General features: G+C 42.4%; 1 protein-coding gene across 4 annotated transcripts in view; it reads right to left on the reverse strand.

The window, feature by feature from the left end:
• NME9 (NME/NM23 family member 9) overlaps positions 1 to 16,129 on the reverse strand; it is a 48,814-nt gene extending 32,685 nt beyond the window's left edge. The window contains exons 1-7 of one of the 4 annotated variants that reach the window (XM_036030704.1): positions 15,853 to 15,959; positions 15,561 to 15,597; positions 8,216 to 8,273; positions 7,314 to 7,417; positions 5,714 to 5,785; positions 3,943 to 4,059; positions 2,744 to 2,819 (exon numbers count right to left, since the gene is read on the reverse strand). In XM_036030704.1, the coding sequence (XP_035886597.1) occupies positions 2,744 to 2,819; positions 3,943 to 4,059; positions 5,714 to 5,785; positions 7,314 to 7,417; positions 8,216 to 8,273; positions 15,561 to 15,597; positions 15,853 to 15,863 (475 nt within the window). In that variant the 5' untranslated portion in view covers positions 15,864 to 15,959. The other 3 variants (XM_028518472.2, XM_028518474.2, XM_036030706.1) reach the window with 3 other exon arrangements.
• Positions 16,130 to 20,522: the final 4,393 nt, after the last annotated feature.

The following is a 20,522-nucleotide window of genomic DNA, read 5'->3' on the forward strand; positions in this document are numbered from 1 at the left end:
CAAGGGCAATGGTAGGGTTTTGTGTTGTTTTCTAGGTGGAGAGACTTGATTTGAGAGGAATAATGAATTGTGGGGGGAGGGTGCAGACACAGGAGATGATCTAAAAAAGGACACAGGTATTTCCTACAAAAGCCAAATCAATGATCTTTCTTTGCACACTTGACCTTTCTTGCTCTCCTAAACTGGGCCTCTTTCCTTGTTGGAACCAAACTCAAACCGTCCTCATTATCCACACACAAATAAGCAGCCCCTCTACTTCATGCAATAATCAAAATCTCCCTTCTCTTTCGAGATGGGTTCCTGAACTTAGTCCTGGTTTCCTCTGGAGCCTCACTGGCTTTCTCTCTTTGCCTGCCACAGCCTTGCTAACTTCTGGCTTCTCTTCACACTTTCAGATCAAGTTCTTCTCCTAGTGGAGGTTCAGGAGGAACTGCCATGCCCAGCAGTGTTGAATCGTGAGCTGATACATGGGGAATAAGTAGAGGGTACAAGGTTGGTGGGGGGGGGGGAGGTGTTCAGTACAGCTGACTTTCTGACACTTTAGAAAAAAGGGGGACTTCCGGCAAGATGGAGGAATAGGTGGACGCACGGTACCTCCTTGCACAACCAAGATTAGAACAACAATAATTTACAGACAGAATAACACCCAGAACTGATAGAGGATTTATCTGAATGGAAGTCGGACAGCCAAGAAGTTGCAGTAGACCCATACATCCAGACTGGTAGGAGAAGATGAGTCGGGCGGGCTTGGGGCTGGCGCGGGTCAGCAGTGCGCGGAGGTTGGGGGAAATTTGGTGCAAAATCGGTGTGACAGCCATCCGGGGCGCAAGAATGCAGTGGTGATCCCTGAGTACACAAGCTGCGGCAGGCAGACCCAGAGGGGCAGTGATTGTGGACCAGGGCAGAGCTCACAGCCCAGGATCCCAGAGAAGGGTCTGAGCCCAGGAGAACAGAACTACCACCATTGTTCCCACCCGTCCCCACTCCCGCCCCCGCCCCCACATATAACGTCATAATCTAGCAACTGGGGTGCCCAGCCCCGGTGAATACCTAAGGCTCCATCCCCCACCGTAACAAGAGCGACCAGACCGGAAAAAAAAAAGGAGAGACAGGGAAAGATATGTTTCCAACAGAACAGATCAGTCCCCCAGGACTCATCCTTTTGAGTGACTAAGAAATAGCCAATTTATCAGATGCTCAGTTCAAAACACTGGTGATCAGAAAGCTCACAGAACTGGTTGATTTTAGGTGCAAATTAGATGAAAGGATGCAGGTTACCATAAAAGAGATGAAGGAAGATGCATGGAGAAGAGCCAATAGTAAAAGGAAGGAATCTGAGTCTCAAAACAATACAGTGGACCAGAAGGAAGATAGAATCAACCAAGCAGGAAAGCATGATGAAATAAGAATTAAAAAAAATGAGGAAAAGCTTAAGAGCACCCAGGACACCTTTAAACATTCCAACATCCGAATTATAGGGGTACCAGAATGGGAAGGGGAAAAGCAACAAATTGAGCACGTATTTGAACAAATAATAAAGGAGAACTTCCCCAATCTGGCAAAGGGAACAGTCTTCCAAGAAATCCAAGAAGCTCAGAGAGCCCCAAAGAAGTTGGACCCAAGAAGAAACACACCAAGGCACATCATAATTACATTACCCAAGGTAAAAACGAAGGAGAGAATCCTAGAAGCAGCAAGAGATAAGGGGACAGTAACCTACAAAGGAGTTCCCATCAGACTGTCAGCTGATTTCTCCAAAGAGACCTTACAGGCAAGAAGGGGCTGGAAAGAAATATTCCAAGTCATGAAAGACAAGGACCTACATCTCAGATTGCTCTATCCAGCAAAGCTCTCATTTAGAATGGAAGGGCAGATAAAGTGCTTCTCAGATAAGGTCAAGTTAAAGGAGTTCATCATCACCAAGCCCTTATTTTATAAAATGCTAAAGGGACTTATCTAAGAAAAGAAGATAAAGAAAAGACATGTATAGTAAAAGGACAGCAAACTCACAATTATTAACAACCACACCTAAAGCAAAACCAAAAGAAACTAAGTAAACAACTAGAACAGGAACAGAACCACAGAAATGGAGATCACATGGAGGGTTAGCAGCAGGGGGGTGGTAGGAGGAAAGAGGGGGAAAAGGTATAGAGAATAAGTATCATAGAATGTAGGTTGAAAATAGATAGGGGGAGGGTAAGAATAGTATGGGAAATGTAGAAGCTAAAGAACTCATAAGTATGACATGTGGACATGAACTAAAGAGGGGGGAATGTGGGTGGGAGAGAGGGTACAGGGTGGAGGGGAGAGAAGGGGGGAAATGGGACAACTGTAATAGCATAATCAATAAAATATATTTAAAAAAAGAAAAAAAGGTAAAAAAAAGAAATTTGAGTTTTTCAGCTCAAATAAGGACTAAGGAGACACCAGCATCATTAATTTACAATATTAATGTCACTGTCCTCCATTTTATTAAATGGCGCTTTTCCCGATGCCCAGTAATTGCTGTGAAAGTCACACTGGTTATATTTAAACCTGATCAGAAAGCTGTGAAAAGTGCCCAAGAAAAGTGTTCAAAAGTGCCATTGAAGAACAGAAGGGAGGTGACCGGAGACAAAATGTTTTATGGTTAACCCTCCCGGAGTTCAGGTTGACTGATAAACTGACTACTCACATTTTTTTAAAAAACATCAAATCTGAGTCTGCTTTGCCTTTTTGCCTTGCTCGTTGGTTCTGCACTCACCCACATCCTCATCTTCACCATCGTCCTTTTCACGGGAAAAACGTTCATCTTCTTCAGAAAGCACCTCATCTTTAATCTAATACAAATTGGTCATCAACAGAAGGTGGTTAGCACTAATTAAACGTACCACAAAGCCTTCCTGCAGAAACCAAAAAAAGGTTCAAAATACAGAGCAAAAAAAGGGGGGTCAAGGTTTTCAGTAGATCCACGAGATCCTTTTTTAGTAGTTGTATTTTGGGGGCAGGGTGGTGAGTGTGTTTGAAGACAAGGAAATCCATGCTGATCTTAAGGTTTAGATTCTGCCTGTTTTCACAGGCACAGATACAAACACAGCATTGGCAAGAAGACAAAGGAAGAATTGAAATGTGAGTAAATATTAAGCGACTGGCTACACAGTGCAGGGCAGTAGTACAGAGGGAGCTCATTTTCCCTGGAGGAGGCACCAGCATTTGTGGTAGACTTTCTTGGGGGAAAATTGCCAGTTTTCTTGGGGTGGGGGTATGAGTTGATTCTAATCCATTCTATGAAAACAGGGCTTTGCTCTTTGGAATAGAATATGAGACCTTGACAATGAGCACTGAACATGAAAGCTCCTTTGGCAGATGCTCAAAGTACCAGGAAATACCTCCCTCTACCTAAGGTGTGTTGTTTTTCAAAGCCAATTATTTATGAAAAACTCAGTCTATGTTATCATGGCAATAATGTATCAAAACCACAAGTTATGACCCACCCCGTTTCTCGTGACCCGGACAGAGTTAATGCCTAAATTGAAGACACGAGCCCTCAGGGATCACAAGTAAAACTTTCAGGAATGTGAGGTGATGGGAGCAGGTCACCAGGATAGATTTCACCCTGAGGCTGGACTCCTCCAACCACTTCTCAATTTCATAACTTTATTTTCATTTCTGAATTCATTGTCAGTGACCCAGAAAGCCCTGTGACAAGTTGAAGTGGGAGGAAAGGGACGTGGATAAAAGAAGCTAAAGCATTCCGGATGACAGGGACAGATTTTTAAAGACTTCAAAATGCACACGTCATAGTGGGCATAGCACTGTCCCCTGAGCTCTCAGCAAGGACCCAGGTAGGCACTTAATGAAGCTTCCAGCTGACAGCTCCAGGAAAATTAATGGGGAAAGGGAGGGAATGGCTGGCGTTGAGCACACCCATGAATTTGCTGTTTGCACGAGTGACCTCCTTACCACTTTCCGTTCTCCGCCTTCAGCCAACACCTTCCTTTCGGCCTCTAGCTGGTCTAGGATGGTTTTCTGCAGCAGTGGGGCGTTTGCTCCTCTAACCACAGCCACCAGTTTTCCTCCCTGCGATAGGACAAATGTGCTACTCAAACCACACAAAACCCTCTTCCCAGGTACTAATCTCTTTCAAGAGCCAGCAAGTGTCTGAGCGCTTTGTTTAGGAGTGTGCCCAAGGTCAAGGGCCATCAACCCCAGGCCCACAGCCTCCATCCATCTCTCTGTCGTTTACCCCACACTCCTCCTTTCAAAGTTTCCTTCAGGGCAATGGGGAGTTAGCTCAGGAAGGGACAAGGCCACAATGAATGTAAGTTGCCTATAGATGGCCCATTCACTCAACAAATACCTATTAAGCACTTACTCTGCCAAGAATATGAACCCTGAACATCAAAATATACAGTCGTGCCCTCAGTGAATGTGGAGCCAAGTGGGGGCAGAAAGGTGATCATGCCTCACAAACAATTACAATAAAATAAGAGCATTGCTTTAATAGGGGATGTGCAGGATGCTTGGAATCTGGGGGAGACACGATCCCTAACTCACAGGGAGGTGACACTTCACAGTGGGCACTTCACAGTGGAGGTGGCATTTGGGGTGAACCTGAGTTTCCTGTTTTCTCTTGTGCAGCAGTCTCTGTGCATATTGCTCACAAAGGAGTGATATAGAGAGGGAGAAGTTCACACAGAGTGGGTCCTCCTCAATTTCCATCGCCCCTCAGGGGACCACCACAGGGCGAGAGCCTGTGAAGTTGCCCGCTGGCTGGGCACAGGCTCCAGTACTGCTGATTGTGATGGTGCTTCCATCACTAGGGGCTCAAGCAAGAAGACCACTGTGATGATGCCCCCTTTTCTGTGAATCACCCCGATGGCCGTTTGGCTGGGGGCATGTTCACCTCAGCTGCTTCCCACTTCTCCTTCCCACCCCACCCATGTTTCATCATGTACCTTCAGTCTCCTTATTAAAACTCAAGGCTCAAATAATGTTTTATCATAAGCTCCCAATCTGCAATCCTTGTGGTGTTGAGGGCAGGGGCCCAAAGGTTTCCAAACTAAATAACCCTGGCCTGGCTGTCAGGAGGCCTGGGGAGATGGGCCTCAGTTTCCCTGATGTATGATGAGGGGGCTGGCCTGGGTCAGGAGGAAGGTCAATCAGTTGCCTTCAGAAAGCCAGGTGTGACAGTGGGCCCTAAGGCTGTGGAGCGGGGATGTCACACCTGAAGACATTCAAATTATCTTCAGTCGGAATAGTTTTTCTCATTCCTGACTTTCTGTAAATGACCTTCACATTTTATGATTAAATAACAGTGAGTGCAGAGCTCATCCACCCCATAAAGGAGTATTCGTGTTTGCTGTAAGATCCCCTCTACGGAGCAGAGGACAGAACACTTCTGTGCTCTGAGAGTGAAACCTCAGATGAGGGTGTTCACGAGCCAGGAGCATTTCAGTGACTCCTATCCTCTCCCCTGTACTGCCAGTCAGGAAGCTGCCCCACTCAGAGGGGCCTCTCCCTGCTGGGCCAGTGGGCAATGCCCTGAGGCTACCATGCCATGACTTAAGGACATTGTCCTCAGTCAAAATAATAAAGACAGTCAAGGAGAACACTTGCCTGCATCAGTGTAGCCCCTTGGTGGCTCCCAGCAATGAAGGCCAATAATACTCATCTATATGAACTCTAATGACATGCAACCATCAAATAGTCCTGGTTCTGAAAATGTACTTACTGCATAAAACAGAAAGGTTGGCTCACACCTCCCACGGTACTTTTCCAGGACGTCAAGACAGTCTGCCTCTGCCTAACAAAAACCAGCTGTCAGCAGGACCCTGGGCACAGCAGGAACAGGGGCATGATGGCAGGAAACCACACAGGACAATCCACACACACCACACACACCGTGTATCACACACACACACATCACTCACACACATATACCATACCACATGTTACACACTCACATGTTCACATCATACACACCAGGCATCACATATACACACATCACACCACATACCACATATACACACACCATACATCACACATATCACACACCACATACACATACACACAGCACACACCACATCACATATCACATACTGACACGTCACACACACCATACCACATATCACAACCACACATCACACATACCTATATAACTACATGCAGCCCACAGCACACACACTGCCATGCCACACACCACACACACACACCATACACATACATCACATGCCCAGTAACTGCCTCTCCCCAGATGAAGCCCTGATGTGCTTTCATGCTTCTCCAATTGTTTTTTCATCAAAATCGTAACAACTGCCCTGTCAACATATTGGTAAAAATTGTTGGCAATATACTTTTTTGAGGAACAAAGGAGGGGGAAACAAGGGCTTCTCCTGCTCTCCACCCAGCCTCTCCTCCAGCACAAGGAAGCTCACTGTCTAAACCCCGCTGCTGCCACCACGGGCAAGCTCAGAGGTGGAAGGTGCTCCGACCGCCTGCAGTGCCTGACGGTTCAGTCCAGGCATTTCCTCCACACACCCTGCCGAAGCGTCCGGACGGACTCCCTAGGGAGGCAGGAAGGGCAAGGTCCTGGAAGTCAAACTTGTTGGGAAATTAGCAAGGGGTGTATTTTCTCCTGTGTTCCGTCTATGAACCTGGAGCGTCCCTTGCACACTTCTTTGGAATTTGTTCCATTTCCATACATGAATCCAAGTAAATGTTTACTAACAGTTCCCCTTTATGGAGCAGAGGATGGAAATCTTGAAAGCCTGCGCTCTGAAAGTGAAACTTCAGAGTTCACGGTGTCCGTGAGCCAGGAAGGAGCACGCATGTTGGAGCGGCACGTCTTCTTCCCTGCGCACAGCACCCAGACCAGCCCGGCCTGGCCCAGGCTGGCTGTCCCTGAGGTGGGGGCGGGGGAGCAATCTTCATCCCCCAACAAACTGGGAAGCATCCTGACAGATATGAAATCCACAGCTGATGCCTTTTAATGATCTGAAAAAGGAAGCTTACCCTTCCTGTTCCTGTTTTTAAATTGCTAATTCTTTTCTTAAAAGGTTTTATTTATTTATGTTTAGAGAGAGGGAAAGGGAGGAAGAAAGAGAGGGAGAGAAAGAAACATCGATGTGCTAGAGAAACATTGGTTGCCTCTCACAGATTGGTTGCTCCTCCCACACCCCCAATGAGGGACCTGGCCCACAACCCAGGCATGTGCCCTGATCAGGAATCGAACAGGCAACCCTTGGTTTGCAGGCCAGTGCCACACCCACCAGGGCTAAATGTTTAATTCTTATTACAATGTTGTCTGACATTCTGCTAAGAGAGGGTCTTACCAATGCAAAGTGCAGTAGGTCCAAGCCAACTTCCATCCTCATCTTCTGGAAGAGGCTCACCACCGGTTTGCAGGGGCCACACCAGCCTTGATAGACGTCGACAACTGCGCAGAACCAGGGAGCAGGAAGGTTCAGTGAGTGCCTGCGTCTGCCATGATAGGCAAAACTTATACCTGCACATTCTACCTCCCTCAGATGGATGTCTGTTTGCAGGGATATTAATAGTTATAGGGATTTATTATCCCATCAGAGTGGGCAAGCATGGAAACATAGCTATCCCTCCTTCTTAGCAATTCAGTGGTCTGAGTTCCAAACAACAAAGTAAGTAGGGTAGGAAATCATTTACATAACATGGACCCTTTACCATAATGAGTAGCCCTCAATAAATATTTGAATTGTACTGAAAGGAAGAAGTCACTGCAGGTGACCTGTCAGCAGACAATCAATTCTTGGCTACCTTGATAATAAACACAGCTTTGACCTTTTCCCCTGTGAATTAAAAGTGACTTGCTCTGGGTAAAGGAGAGTTTTATTTACTTCATAAAATCAGCATTGTTCCCCTGGAAAGTGAATCTGATAGAGACCTAGGTGGAACTCGGATGCCCTTGTCTTCTTCGGTCCAGTAGGTGGCGTGAGCCAGGGTAGGGTGTGAGGCGCCTGTCTTCTACTGCACATGACCACACGGCCCAGACTTTTGTCCGACGGTACCAACTAGTGTCCTGGCCTGAACTTACCAGCAGATGTTCAGGCCAGATCTATATATACAAAGAAATCACCTAGCTCTTTATTCATGAAACTCAAGGTTGGAGGAAAATGGTGGTCATTATAGGTTTTCTCTTCATAGTAAATCTGTCATTTAGCAATTCTGACGTGGATGGATCTCAACAATTATCTTAAATTACCAGTTAGTCCTTTGGAACTGAGCATTTCCTCCCAAAGCTCCTGGGTGCTGATGTTGACCTAACATCAAAGAGGAACAAATGCTGTATTACTGAGGGCGCCGATGGGGAGATACTTTGGTATATTTGCTCCAGATTCATCTTCATATTCATTCATATTCATTCTCTTTCTGTGTCAATGAAATAGTTACAAACACAACTCAAGCTGTCCTCTGTTCCCAATCTCCTTTTCTCCTTCCCTCTCTTCCTACCTCCTCCTCTAGGAATAACCCTATACTAAGAAAATCTCAGGTATTTTTAAGAAAATAACTTTTACTTGTTACTTGTTCAAAAGCAATATTTAAAATAGTTTTGTGCCTGTAAGTGTAAATAAATAGTAACATACTGTGGATATTTTTTACAACTTATGTTTTCACTCAACATTAAGTTTTGACATTTATCTATATTTGTGCACAGAGTGGCACTCGTTTGTTGTCTTCTTATACATTTGATTGAGATATGAGCTATGTGTAGTGAAGTGCACAGAACTGAAGAGTTATAGTTCAATGACCGTGGGCAAATGCATACACCCGTGCGACCATGCCCCCTCACAATACGGAGCACGCCCATCACCCCAGAGCGTTTCCTCAGGCCTCCTCCTCGTCACTCCCCACTCCAGGTAAACCCTGATCTGCTTCCTGTCACAACAGGCTCATTCTGCGTATTCTAAAACTTCACATAAATGAAATAATACACACATATCATTTTGTGCCGGCTACTCTCTTCAGCATATTTTTGGGATTCACTGGTGTAGCTGTGTATAAGTAGTCTGTTAAATTTTTATTCCTGAGCATATTCCATCATATGACTATATCATAATTTGCTTGATATATATTTAGGTTACTTCCAGTTTGGACTATTATGCATAAAGTCTTACTGTGTTCACATTTTCCTTTCTCTTTGATAAGTAAGTACCTAGGAGTGGAATTGCTGGAACATAGGGTAAATGTATCTTCAGTTTAATAAGATACTTCTGGTGCTTTTACTACAGTGGTTGTACCATTGTAAAGCAAAGGTTAAGAGTTCCAGTTGCTGCACATTCACACAAAAATTTGGTGATGTAAGTCTTTCTTGTTTCAGCCACAATAACAGTAATATAGTGGTATCATATTGTGGCTTTAATTGCATTTCCATGCTGACTAATAGTGTTCAACGTATTTAATGTACTAATCAGCCATTCATATATCTTCTTTGAGAAGTACCCATTGGTCTGTCCATTTTCTTTACTGGATCGTTGGCCTTTTTATTAGATTATAGAGGGTTTCTTAATTTATTCTAGGTAAAATTCTCTGTCAGATATAAGTATTATGAATATTTCTCTAAGTCTGTGGTTTGCCTATTCATTTCCTTAATAGTGTCTTTTGTTAAACAGAAGTTTTTAATATTGATGAAGTCTAATTTATGAAATTTTAGTTTTATGGTTAGCACTTTCTATTGGCTCTAAAAAAATCCTCAAAGTCAAAAAGATGCTCTCCTATTTTCTTTTAAAAGCTTTATAATTTAAATTTTTACATTTAAGTCTGTGATCCATCTGAAATTAATTTCTATGCATGTTGCAAGGGAAGGATTGTGGTTAATTTTTTCCCATGTAGACATACAGTTGTTTCTGCAAAATTTGTTGAGAAGATTTATTTCCTAACTATATTGCCTTGGCACCTTTGTTGAAAACCAATTAACAGCATAAGTATGGCTTTACTTTGGAGTCTATTCTGTTTCATTGACCTATTTGTCTATTTTTATGCCAGTACCACACTATTCTGATCACTATAGCTTTACAATAAGTCTTGGAATCAGGCAGTGCGAGGCCTCCATATTTTTTCTTTTTCAAGATTGTATTGGCTATTCTAGGTCCTTTGCATTTCTGTAAACATTTTAGCACCAGCTCAGCCATTTCTGCACAAATTCCTGCAGAGATTTCAGTTGAGATTGCATTGAGTCTATGGATCAATTTAGGAAACAAGTGAAACATTAACTGAAGTCTTCCATTCCATGAACATGATGTTTCTCGTCAGCTATTAAATCTTCCTTAATTTTATCAGCAATTGATTGGAATTACTTGGAGCTGGTTGGATTGTTTGAAATTGGTTGGATTGGTTGGAGCTGATGTATACATTTTGCACATCTTTTAAAAACTATGTCCAAGCATCCACATCAGAAATAATCAACAGTTGAATTTATTGCCATCTCTTCACATTTTTCTCTAATCTACAAAGTATTCTGGTTTACATCAAAAATTAAATGCAAGGAGAAATACATATTATCCTTTTTCATAAATAGTATATATTTTGTATAGTGTTTTGATTTTGAAAAAATTTCAAACTTACAGAAAATTTGCAAGTACAATATAAAGAACTTTTTCTCTTAAATTATTTGAAAGTAAACTACCAATATAATATTCCATTATTCCTGAATACATTATCCTACATAACTACAATACAACCATCAAAATTAGAATATAAATACATATATTATTACTATCTAATCCTTAGACTCCATTCAAGTCTTACTGATCCTCCCAATAAAGTCCTGGTAGCAAAAGCTCTAATCAGAATCATGTGCCAGATTTGTCGGGTCTCTTTAGTCTCCTTCGATCTGGAATAAATAGTCCTTCAGTCTTTCTTTGATTTTTCATGACCTTGACACTTTTGAAGAGTGCATACTGGTTATTTTGTTGAATGTTCCTGTTTGGGTGTGTCTGGTGTTTCCTCCTGATTACAGTCAGGCTGTGCATCTTTTTTTTCTCCTTTTTAATTTTTTTATTTTTTAATGTATGTTATTGATTATGCTATTATAGTTGTCCCATTTCCTTCCCTTTCACTCCCCTCCCCCCTGCACACTCTCTCCCACCCACATTCCCCCCCTTTAGTTCATGTCCATGTGTCATACTTATAAGTTCTTTAGCTTCTACATTTCTCATACTATTCTTACCCTCCCCCTGTCTATTTCCTACCTACAATCTATGCTACTTATTCTTTGCAAAATAAGAATATGCTACTTATTTTGCACCTTTTCCCCCTCTCTCCCTCCTATTCCCCTGTTGCTAACCCTCCATGTGATCTCCATTTCTGTGGTTCTGTTCCTGTTCTAGTTTGCTTAGTTTGTTTGTTTTAGGTGTGGTTGTTAATAATTGTGAGTTTGCTGTCATTTTACTATACACGTTTTTTACCTCCTTTTTCTTAGATAAGTCCCTTTAACATTTTATATAATGAGGACTTGGTGATGATAAACTCCTTTAACTGGACTTTATCTGACAAGCACTTTATCTGCCCTTCCATGCTAAATGAAAGCTTTGCTGGATAGAGCAATCTTGGATGTAGGTCCTTGCCTTTCATGACTTGGAATACTTCTTTCCAGCCCCTTCTTGCCTGTAAAGTCTCTTTGAGAAATCAGCTGACAGTCTGATGGGAACTCCTTTGTAGGTAACTGTCTCCTTATCTCTTGCTGCTTCTAGGATTCTCTCCTTCATTTTTACCTTGGCTAATGTAATTATGATGTGCCTTGGTGTGTTCCTCCTTGGGTCCAACTTCTTTAGGACTCTCTGAGCTTTCTGGACTTCCTGGAAGTCTATTTCCTTTGCCAGAATGGGGAAGTTCTCTCTTATTATTTGTTCAAATAAGTTTTCCACTTGTTGCTCTTCCTCTTCCCCTTCTGGTACCCCTATAATTTGGATGTTGGAACGTTTAAAGATGTCCTGGAGGTTCCTAAGCCTCTCCTCATTTTCTGAATTCTTGTTTTTTCATTCTTTTTTGTTTGGTTGTTTCTTTCTTCCTTCTGGTCCACTGCCTTGATTTGAGTCCCAGTTTCCTTCCCATCACTATTGGTTCCCTATGCATTTTTCCTTTATTTCACTTTTCATAGCCTTCATTTTTTCAGCTAATTGTGACCAAATTCAACCAGTTCTGTGAACATCCTGATCACCAGTGCTTTGAACTGTGCATCTGATAGGTTGGCTATCTCTTTGTTGCTCAGTTATATTTTTTCTGGAGCTTTGATCTGTTCTTTTGTTTGGGCCATTTTTTTTTTTTTTTTTTTTTTTGTCTTAGAGCACCTGTTACATAGTGAGGGGCGGAGTCTTAGGTATTCACCAGAGCGGGGCAATGCAAGTCACTGCATTCTGATGCTGTTTGGGGGGGAGGTGTCTGAGAGGGAACAATGGCGCTTGCTCTGCTCTCTGCTGGATTTCAGTCACTTAACACTGCTTCCCCCAAGCAAACTGGGCTCTTCTTGTGCTGATTCCCGGGTGGATGGGTTCGTGTACGTTCTAGGATCCTGTGGGTCTCTCCAATGAACTCACCTGTGAGGCTGGAAGTCTCTTCTAGCAACTCAAGCCCCACAGGTGTTTTCAATCAGTGTTTTGAGGCTTTATTTCCCACACCGGAACCCTGGGTTGTGCAGTCTGTCTCGCTCTCCAGTTTCACCTAGTTTATCTACGCTCAAATGTGGGACTGCCTGGTCTGCCAGCCGCCTTGTGTGCCATGCGCCTCTACAATCCACCACCTCACTGGGTTCAACCATTGCCACCCCATGCCTGGGGCCCACCAGCCACCGCTTTTCTTTGCTGCCACCCCTCTCCCACCACCCAACCCCGCCCCTCCTACCGGTCTATATGAATGTGTCTATTTTAACTCCTTGGTTGTCAGACTTCCATACAGCTCAATTTTCTGTCAGTGCTGGTTGTTCTTTTGTTTCTAAAATTTTGTTGTCCTTATTTTGGTTGTGCGAGGAGGCACAGTGTGTCTACCTACACCTCCACCTTGGCCAGAAGACCCAGGCTGTGCATCTTTAGATTGGTTGGAGCTGGTTGGATTAATTGGATTGGTTGGAATTGATTGGAGCTGACAGGATTGCCTGGAATTAGTTGGAGCTAGTTGGATTGGTTGGAGCTGGTTAGAACTGGTTGAAATTGGTTGGAACTGGGTGGAGTATTAGAGAAGCAGAAGAGTGTTCACCCTATCAGGTGACACACAATTTCCATCTGCCTTGTTACTGCCGATGTTCACTTTGACCACTTGATTAAGGTGGCCTGTCAGGCTCCTCCACTGTGAAATTATTCTCTTTCCCTTTGTAATTAGTAGATTGTATGCTGGGTCCACAACTACAGTCCTGACAAAAGTGATAGAAGGGTACCAAAGAGCCACCCCCACCCCCAACCCCATCCTGTCTCTCATCACAGTCACTTTCAGAGACTCAGCTGTCCTCAGGAGCAGCTCTCTGTGGAGCACCCCTGTGAGGGAGTGAGCCGCACCAGCAGTGCGGCCAGGACTCTGGAAAGTTGAAGAATCTCCCTCCTAGGAGCAGGGCAGGAGTAGAACAGTATGAGGAACACCCAGAGTCCATTAAGTCTTCCCTACATTTGGTAGGGAATGAATGGGGAGTGTATGGCACCTTTCAACTACACTGTCCCTGGATGTCCTGTCATTTCTGTCTCAGCCACAGAAGGAACCCTAAATAGTCTTACCCAGAGAGAGAAGAAGGTTCCTGGGTTGGCAGACCTGAAAGCATTGCTTTCAAGGTGTTGACCAAGTGGAGAGTCAGCACAGATGCCTCAGGGCACACCCTCTGCCCCCCTTACTCAGAAGATGGAACACTTACTCTGAGTACTGCGTTCAACTCAAGAGCTCTGGGGAAACACATGAAAAAAGATTACTAAAAAATGTTATCAGGCCTTGGCTAGTGTGGCTCAGTGGATTGAGCACCAGCCTGCAAACCAAAGGGTCACTGGTTCAATTCCCAGTCAGAGCACATGCCTTGGTTGTGGGCCAGATCCCCAATAGGGGGTGCACAAGAGGCAACCACACATTGATGATTCTCTCCCTCTCTTCCTCCCTTCCACTCTGTCTAAAAATAAATAAATAAAATATTTAAAAATGAATGAATGGATGAATGAGTCTTTTAAAATTACAAATAAATAAAAATAAAATTTACAATTAAAAATTTTATTAGCCCCAAAGAGGATATAGGGATATATCCCTATAGATAGAGACCCATGAAAAGGATCATATGAGGTAAAAATCTTACAGCTACCACAGACAGTATTCAGACCAGCTTGGAATTGTCCAAAGAAGTTTTGTCACAACAGCTCCCCCTGCAGGTTATGGATTATTCCCCCCTTTCATGTACATAAAGGATATAGAGCCACAGAGAGGCTGAGGACATTATATGTGCTGCAGTAAGTGCTAGGAACAGGTACTAAGTATTTGTTTACAGGTAGAATACACACAGATGGCGAGTTTCCTAACTCTATAGACTATTAGAACCTTAAGGATGGAAGTCCCTGAAGTATAATTCCCCCAACATCCTCATTCTACAGACAGGCAGTTATGTGGTTCATCCAAAGTCCCAGAGTTGGCTGAGAGTCAAGAAATACATCAAGTCTTTAGGATTCCAGTCTGAAGCTCTTCCCTCCCCTACCCCCACCCCATGTACTACCCTTAGATGGCACTGCTTTTTCCTTTTTTTTCAAATCACTAGGCTTTTGAAATTCACATGCAAAATGCTGGTGCCACTGAGAACAACGGAAGTGAAGTTATGTGTCTCAATACCCTGCCTCTCCAGGGGGTGCCTATAGCCTGAGCATATATCCTGATGGGCAGAGCTGACTATGAGACATTTTAAAGTTTGCTTTAAAATGTACCCATACTGCAGATCATCCAAATGATCCCTTATGACAAAGCACTCCCTCCCAATTCCACAGCCCATGCCTGTATGTTTTTACCATCATCTTAGAATCACTCACAACTTACTGTCCAAGACCAGGAAGAAAGAGCGGATGCTGGCTATGGATTCACTTGTCCTGGGGGCAAGTGAAGTGAAGCACTCTATGTGACAAATGCATAGCACATAAAATACCAAACATACTGTTGAATAAGCAAACGATTGAATAGATCAGTCATGGGAGAACTGGGTCTCTGGAGCACACATTTACAGAGGCATGCTCAAATTCAGAAGAATCTATATCATATTCTTGAAGCAAGTTGCAATTATATTTCAATAAAAAATACTTCACCTTGCATTGTATTGATCAACATTTTCTGGTTTTGTACTTTTATTTTAATTCATGTTAGAGTTTCAAGGCTGCGTAAGCACTACAAACATAAAGAGCTTAAACTGAATGTTACGTTTGTTTATATTTAAGTGCACAAAAACATTGTCATCACTCGGAATCTGAGATCTATATTCATGTTTGAGAACACGTCTGTCATACACTGCTGGCAAACAGAATATCACTTCTGCACTTCCTGCTCCATACCATCCTCCTCATCCTCCAACCCCAACCAAGTCCTGGAAGCATGTACCCCTTAAGGCTTACCTGCAGGGCAATTTCCTTCTTCTTGCTGCCCATGGCTCTGCAAAGACAGAAGCCCTGTTATTGCTGGCTCAGGCCTGCCCACTACACAGATTCATTACAAACTGCTGTCAGGATCAGCAAGCCTGCTTTAGACAAAGACCCCCGTCCCGATACCCCCCACCCCCTGGCTCCCTTTAAGGTAAATATAAGTGGCAGCAAATAAATGCACCGATGCAAAATGAACACCCCACAGTGGAAGCGGAGCCTGCAGCCCACGGGGCTCTCGTGGCTGGCGGGGGTCGGGTGCATTTACTGTGGATTCATGAAATCCTTCCTAGCGGCGGAGCCCACTGAGGGGCACGCGCAGAGGCCTGAGTTGGGGCGCCAGACAAAGAATTTGGGCGGAAAAAAAAAGGCCACAGAACACTGCTATTCCTACTGTTAAATGTATTCCTGGGAAACTGAACCACCGCGAACGATCTCTCGACAGGTGCAAAGTCTTCGACGTGCAGCGAGAGTTTCCAACCTAGTCTTCAGCGACCCAGCCACGGTCGCATGGCAACACAGACCAAAGTGAAGTGAGTCAGGTAACAAACATTCGTACATGTAAGCCACGCCCACTCTGGGCCCAGCGAAATGGCAGGTGGGAGTCCCACCCCCTGCCCTCAGAATTGGACTAAAGGGACATTCTCATTGGCTGAAGTGTTTGTCAGTAACTGGGATTTGGACCCACCAAGCCTAGACCCGGTTCACGGAGGCATAACACAGTTGCTTCCCTGAATCCCTGCATCCCTTCTTTCCCAGCAGGGCTGGTGTGCACATTTTTTTCACAGTTATTTAATGCATACCAGACAGGATGACTTCAGTTTTTAAAGGATTCCCTTTAAGACAGAGAATACAAAATTACAAATTCAAAATTAGGTATGAAAGTCAAGTGAAACAAATAGAAAACAGTTACAAACATGACGTAAATGGTCTACACAAATTAAAAGATAGAGATTGTCAGTGGATAAAAACTAGTCCCAACTGTGTGTTGTCTGTAAGAAATCAACTTTAAATAGAGAGACACAGAAAGTTCAAAGTAAAGGGGTAGGGAAAGCTATGCCATACTAACACTGGTCAAAAAAAAAAAAAAGCTGGAATAGTTACATTAATTCAGGCAAAGCAGGAAATGTATCAGGGATGAAGAGAATGCATTACATAACATTGAAGGGGTCAGTTCTCTAGGAAGACACAACAATACTTTATGTGTATGCACTTAAGAAAGCATCAAAATACATGAGGCAAAACCTGATAGAACTGCAAGGAAAAGCAGACACACCAGCTATTAAAATCGAAGACTTTGTACCACTTTTTTGGTCATGAACGGTTCCCACAGGCAGACAATGAGCAAGGATATAGTTGAACGGAGCAACAACATTAGTAAACTTGATTTAATTCATATTTAAGAAATATTTCATCCAACAACAGCAGAAGACAGATTCTTCTCAGGTCACATGGAGCATTCATCAAGTCAGACCACATTCTAGGTCATAAAACATATCTTAACAAATTTAAAAGAATAAAAGTAATACAGAGTATGTTCTCAGACCACAGTACAATTAAACTAGAAATCAACAACAGCTGATAAAAGAAATGGAAAAAATTAAATAAATGCAGAGGGATTCCATGTTTGTGGATAAGAAGAATCAATAGTGTTAAGATATTAATTCTTTTCACTATGATTATAGATTAAACACAATTTCAGTCAAAATGTCAACAAGCTATTTTGTAGAAACCAACAAACTGAATCTAGAGTTTATGTGAAACAGTAAGAGATGCAGTACAGCCAACATGAAGCTGAAGTTGGAAACTCACACTAGTGGACTTCAAGACTTCCTCTAAAGAAAAATTGTCTAGTAGAGTCTACTAGAGCTAAATATACACCTACCTTCTGACTTAACATTTCTACTTCTAGGTATACACCTAAGAGAAATTAGTAGATATATTCACCAAAAACATTTACAAGAATATTTATAGGAGCTTTATTCATAATAGCTAAAAACTGGGGACAACTCAAATGTTTATTAGCTGAAGGATGAATACATTCCGGTTTATTTGTACAATGAAATACTACACCTCAGTAAATAACAAGGAAGTAGTGACATGTAAACAACACACATGAATCTCACAAACATCATATTAAGTCAAAGGAGACAGATCGACAATAAGCAAGACAGCATGATATTAGTGGAAGAATAGATACATAGATCAATGGAACAGAGTACAGAGTCCAGAAATGGACCCACACAGATGTAGTTAACTCTGCTTTCACAAAGAGACAGAGAAAAGTCAGTGGAGAAAGGAAAGTCTTTAAAAAAAATAGTGCTGGAATAATTGAACATCCATTTGCTATAAATAAATAAGTAAATCTGGACATAGACCTTACACCTTTCACAGAAATTAACTCAAAATGGATCATAGATATAAACATAAAATGCGAAAGTACACAAGTTCCAGGAAAAAAAATAGGAGAAAATCTAGGCAATCCTTGGGTTTGGCAATAACCTTTTAAACACAAGACCAAAAGCATGATCCATGAAAGAAAAAAAAATGTTAGACTTTATTAAAATTAAAAACATGCGCCTTGCAAAAGGTGTAAGAGAATAGCAGGACAAGCCATAAACTGGGAGCAATATTTGCAAAACACATATTTGATAAGGGACTATTCTATCCAAAATATACAGAACTCAACAAAAGGAAAACAAGCCAACTTAAAAACGGTCAAAAGATCTGAACAGATATTTACCAAAGAAGATATACAGGTGAGAAATAAACAAATGAAAAAGGTGCTCAACCTCATTTGTCATTAGGGAATTAGAAATCAAAACAATAATGAGATATTTCTACACACTTATAAGAATGTCAAATATCCCCCAAACTGACCCTGTTAAATGCTGGCACAGACACGGAGCAGCAGGCACTCTCATTGATTGTTGGTGGGAATGCAAAATGGTGCAGCCTCTGCGGAAGACGGTTTGGCAGTTTCTCACAAAGCTAAACATAGTCTTACCATCTGATCTGTGGTCATGCTCCTACATCTTTACCCAGTTAATCTGAAAACTTATGTGTACACAAAAACCTGCATGTAAATATTTATAGAAGCTTTATCCATAATCACCAAAAACTGGAAGTAATCAAAATGCCCTTCAATGGTCAATGAATAACCAAACTGTGGCACATCCATGTAATAATGTCTGTAAGACACAGCATCGCAAAGTGGGTCTCCTAGATGCAAGTGGTGTTCATTGCCACACAGTGGTGGTTATGTGGTGGTTACTCAAGCTCTTGAATGGTTTGAAATCTCTCTTTGAACTTAGCTCCCCAAATAAAATTTAAACCAGGCACTAAACTCTTCCTGTCAGCACACTAAAAGATAGACACTTTTTTTCTTTTTGAAAAGGGTTAGATGTCAGATGTCTTTCTTAAAGACATCTGCTTTAATTAGACATACCCTAAGGGAGATCCTTTTCATTGTTAATTTTGCTTTTGGAATCCAAAGATTGAAAAAACAAAACCTTATTCTTTATCCTGAAAGTCACATTCATTGCCACAAGGTGGCGATTTACTCAAGGGAAACCTTTCTGTGATCCAAATTTGACACCAGGATCATTTTCTTGTCTTTTTTTTGCTCTCAGCAGTTTTTATTTTACTTTTGTACTTTGGATTTAGGAAGAATGTACGAAGACTGCTTTTCTCTCCCATTCTAATGTGTTTTTGTTATTGTCTCTTACATACACTCACTCCCTCTCCTCATGGTGCCTGCAGGAGCCCCTTGTGTGGGGGCCCTCCCTCCTGTCTCCCTTGCTTCCCCAGCTGCCTCTCCATGCTCCACCCAGAGCCCCTGCAGGGTGGGCTCCCACTCTAGACACCCGAGCCTATGCTCTGGGGGAGGGGCACAGCTTCCTGAGCAGCCAGGGTTTCTTGCAAGAAACTGGATGTCTTGGAGTCTGGAGAACACCCCTTGAGTTTATGTGCCAGGCATTATCCAGATGGGGGATGTGCCGAGTGTCCCTCACACAGCTGTGTTCTGGTTTCCTCAGCAGTTGGGACCCCAGGATCTTAGCCTGGTTTTGCAAATCATTTAACCCTTTCATCTATTCTATCTATATTTTCCTTTATTTTCTTCAACATATTAATGTAGGTGGGGACAATTTGAATTTTTTAGTATAACACATACAGTGAAATATGAAAAGTATGCTAATCATGAATGCATAGCTTGATTAATTTTCACATTTGTATATGTGCACATAACCACCACCCAGATCAAGATAACATTCCCAGGCACTGCTTTCCCACTCAGTTGTCACTGCCCCTGCCCTAGAGATAATCACTGTTCTGACTTCTATCGCCATCAGTCAGTTCTACTTTGTACTGGACTTCATGTGTGTTGTCTTTTCGAATAAGTCTCCTTTGACTTAATATGATGTTTGTGAGATTCATGTGTGTTGTTTACATATCACTATTTCCTTGTTATTTATTGAAGTGTAGTATTTCATTGTACAAATAAACCAGAATGTATTCATCCTTCAGCTAATAAACATTTGAGTTGTCCCCAGTTTTTAGCTATTATGAATAAAGCTGCTATAAATATTCTTATAATTGTTTTTGGTGAATATATCTACTCATTTCTCTTAGGTGTATACCTAGAAGTAGAAATGTTAAGTCAGAAGGTAGGTGTATATTTAGCTTTAGTAGACTCTACTAGACAGTTTTTCTTTTAAAAAATATATTTTATTGATTATGCTATGACAGTTGTCCCATTCCCCCCCTTTATTCCCCTCCACCCTGCACACCTTTTCCCACCCACATTCCCCTTCCTCTTTAGTTCATGTCCATGGGTCATACATGTAAGTGCTTTGGCTTCTACATTTCCCATACTGTTCTTAACCTCTGCCTGTCTATTTTCTACCTACCATCTATGCTACTTATTCTCTGTACCTT

Source organism: Phyllostomus discolor, chromosome 7 (genome assembly GCF_004126475.2).
Source record: "Phyllostomus discolor isolate MPI-MPIP mPhyDis1 chromosome 7, mPhyDis1.pri.v3, whole genome shotgun sequence".
NCBI lineage: Eukaryota > Metazoa > Chordata > Mammalia > Chiroptera > Phyllostomidae > Phyllostomus > Phyllostomus discolor.